At 37.2% G+C, this 3,456-nt stretch overlaps 1 protein-coding gene across 1 annotated transcript; it reads right to left on the minus strand.

Moving 5' to 3' along the window:
- Positions 1 to 1,303: 1,303 nt before the first annotated feature.
- Positions 1,304 to 3,207, minus strand: LOC124544819 (glutathione S-transferase C-terminal domain-containing protein homolog). Its single transcript, XM_047123515.1, has one exon. The coding sequence runs from the start codon at positions 3,205 to 3,207 to the stop codon at positions 1,495 to 1,497; it is 1,713 nt and encodes a 570-aa protein (XP_046979471.1). The 3' UTR covers positions 1,304 to 1,494.
- Between the last annotated feature and the right edge of the window lie 249 nt (positions 3,208 to 3,456).

Consider the following 3,456-nt stretch of genomic DNA (forward strand, 5'->3'; position numbering starts at 1 on the left):
GAGTAGTCGTGACTTTTTTTCTTTTCCTGAAACTGAAAAATGTCATGTTGGGGCTCCAGAAAATATTCAAAGCAATGTGAGTGACATTTTAAAGGCCCTACCAGTTGAAGGCTTTCAGCACTCCTACTGAGACTGGGAACAACAATTATGCTAGTGTACAGCTGCCAAAGGGAACTACTTTGAAGGGGACCAAACTGTTTGAATAATAATAATAATAATAATAATAATAAAACTTTTGATAGATAAAAAAAATCAGTCTCAATACTTTTCTCACACATCTCGTACTTACGAGCTAACAGAAAGCTACGAATGTGTTTGATGGATTGTACAGGATGTCACGAGAAACAAATTGAGAACAGCACTACTGGTCTGGAAACAAATTCAGTGACTGGATGAGTGTCACAGTTACATGGACCCATGGTATAAACCTGGCCACCTCTTCAGCAGCAAATGCGAATTTGTAGCCCGGTGGACAAGTGGAATTTCTTACTAGGGGTCAAACAGTGTTCAGAGCATTAAATGGTGTTGAACATGCTCGCACCTCTGACAATGCTGTAGAGCCCACTAAGCCCAATGTCAAAACTTAAGTCTGCTACTGAAAAGGTAACCATATAATTTTGACCCTCAACAGTTTCATTTTAAGAGTTTTTGGAAATGGGTTGTTCAATATACACTCTACAATTCCTCAAAGTCTGTCAGTATAATTTTGTTACAACCTCTATATGTAAATTATGTCGTCTTTCTAGTTTGTTTTGCCACTCTTGCACCAGGATCCTATATGAAGTTCCTTTTAGACTTTATTCTAGCCTTGTTCTTAGACAGAAAGGAATTCATATCTCTCTCTCTCTCTCTCTCTCTCTCTCTCTCTCTCTCTCTCTCTCTCTCTGTGTGTGTGTGTGTGTGTGTGTGTGTGTGTGTGTGTGTGTGTGTGTGTGTGTGGGTGTGTATTTCGTTGAAGTTTGATACTTGATCCTTTTTTTATGGCTGGTGCCTGTAAAGACAAAATACATATAACAACTGGTAAAAAATGCTGCATACTTCCAAAAAATGTTGAATAATTATGAAGAGAGAATAGAGAATTACTTGTGCATTAGCATTTAAGGAGTCAGGTCTCCTTGCAATATTTTCTTAAACAACTCTGCAATGATGTCTTCTATGTTTCTGTTGATATAACAAGCATAAATAAGTTCTTCACTATTTTTTTGCTTTACTACTTTAAGGTAGGCAGTTTCTTTACAGTGAGGGGTAAATTGTAAGAACTAGACAAAGCTCTTGAGAAAATGAATGCAGGAAACCAAAAAGCTTAAAAATATAAATAATTTCATTATTAACAAACACACAATACTTACATAAAAACAATAATTGTTAATACAATAATTATCAAAATTACAGTTTTTATTGTTGGTCTAAACACGAACACAAAAATCATAAAATTTATTTGTATTTCCTGAAACAATACTTGTTCCATTTCTTAAAGGGAAACATGGTAGTATGTTAACTAAATGCATTACAAAGATATTTCCTTCCTGGAGGAATGCCGACTATAAGATTGTTTTTAGGAGTACATGTTTCTGGTATCAACTTTCCTATGTGTGCAGTATAGCCATGTTCTTTGGCATAAAGACAACGGTCAGTATCTATAACATACATGCACATATGTCCCTGAACTGTCTTAGCATTTTCAGATCCATGTGTCTGGTCTGCACAATGGCCTAATACTAAATAATCATGAACATTCAAGCTTGAATTGCGAAATTCTTTACTGCGAGGATAACACAAGACATGATTATCTTGGACACCTCCATAACAACACGGACAACATACAAATGCAGCCTTCTGAGTAATACAGCACTGAATTACTAAATCTGTTGCTACACCACATGCATGCAGAGATACACCAATATCAAATGATGCATCAAAGTAATCTAGATTTGTTTGACAAAGGTCAATATTTGACAATCCTAAGAGAGAGACTTTTTCCCAGGCACGATTCAAAGACTCCTCCTTATTTTCTAACAGGACTATGCGGCAACGTGGAAGCATATAAGCAAGTATTATACCCAAATGTCCAGTGCCTGAACAGAAATCAACTATAGTGAATCCAGGTTTTGCAATTTTTAAAACGGCTTTAGCTAAATTTTCCAACTGCTGTTTCTTCCTCAGCATTCTTGATGGTGGGATATTGCCACCTTCAGGCAGTGATCTGTATGGGAGGCATGACCAGTCAAATGGTACTTCATTTCCAAATGGCATCTGTGCTTTACGAGGGAATATTCCCAACTGTGAAACTATTCTCAATGACTCTTCAACTTCCGTTTGATGTGTAAATATCCTGCTCTTTGGTTTGTAACGTTTAGGATCACTTTTGTAAAGGCTGTATTCTTCCACCTGAGGAAGAACGTAACTGATATACGAGTAATCAGACACTCTACTTGTAATGTCTTTAATAACAGAGAGCGCTTCTCTCACACCATTCTGCAGCAGCATATTCTCATACCATTTTATCATTAAGGGAATGTGCTGCTTAAGATAAACCACATTAAGTGCTTGAAATAAAATGTGGATGCATGGCAGCAACATGATGTCTGCAAGTGTCATGTTTGGTCCTTCTGAAAATGTGTGTTCAATCACATTCGCCAGGTTACACTTAAGTGCATCATTTTTTTGCTTCCCAATATTGTGAATACGAACAGGTTGGCTCATGTGAATCTCAAAACGTGCCAAATCAAGAGGAAGCATTACTTCTCCTGACTGCAGTTTGGACCTAAGAATATGCTTAACAGTACCAACCATATCCACTTCACAGAAGCGTGTCCAAAGTGAAGACTCAGCTGAAGCTACAAGGCAGCCCTGACGAAAACCTAATAGCTGTTGTGCTCCAGAACTGGCAGGGCACATCTTAACAAGTTGGCGCAAAACACTGCATAGACCTGCTACACAAATTCTGCCAGAAACAGTTAGTATGAGTGGTAAGCGACACAGCTTAGAGGTAGGTGGAGGCTCACTGACTACACAATACTGTAATTTCGATATGTCAATGAGGAGCAGTTCATGATCATTAGTCTTCTTCACTATAAATGCCACTGACACTTCATTGTGCAACTGCAGGTAATCCACAGCAAACAGGCATACAGCTGTTTCCAGTGGTGCTAGCACATTAGCTGAACATCCGGGCTCCTCTGCTACTTCTACATACAGTCCATCCATTTCTGTGAAAATAAAATAAAATAAAAATTTACATAGTTCTGAAATTTATGAACATACCTGCTATTGGTATTAGTTTCCAGAAATAAAGAACAGGAAATTTCATAGATTAAAAAAATGATTTAATGTTATTTACATCTGGATAAATTTTACTCGAAGCAAAAATGTTTTATTTTAAAAATGATAGTGAAGTAGAGCAGCACATATTTTACAATTAAACAGCCTAATCTGCAGCCTTTCTACAGTCTTGCT

The sequence above is a fragment of the Schistocerca americana genome, chromosome 1 (genome assembly GCF_021461395.2).
Source record: "Schistocerca americana isolate TAMUIC-IGC-003095 chromosome 1, iqSchAmer2.1, whole genome shotgun sequence".
NCBI classification, from domain to species: domain Eukaryota; kingdom Metazoa; phylum Arthropoda; class Insecta; order Orthoptera; family Acrididae; genus Schistocerca; species Schistocerca americana.

What these genes read in the sequence shown, in the direction of transcription:
- LOC124544819 (XM_047123515.1), bottom strand. Translation starts at nt 3,207, where the DNA reads ATGGATGGACTGTATGTAGAAGTAGCAGAGGAGCCCGGATGTTCAGCT.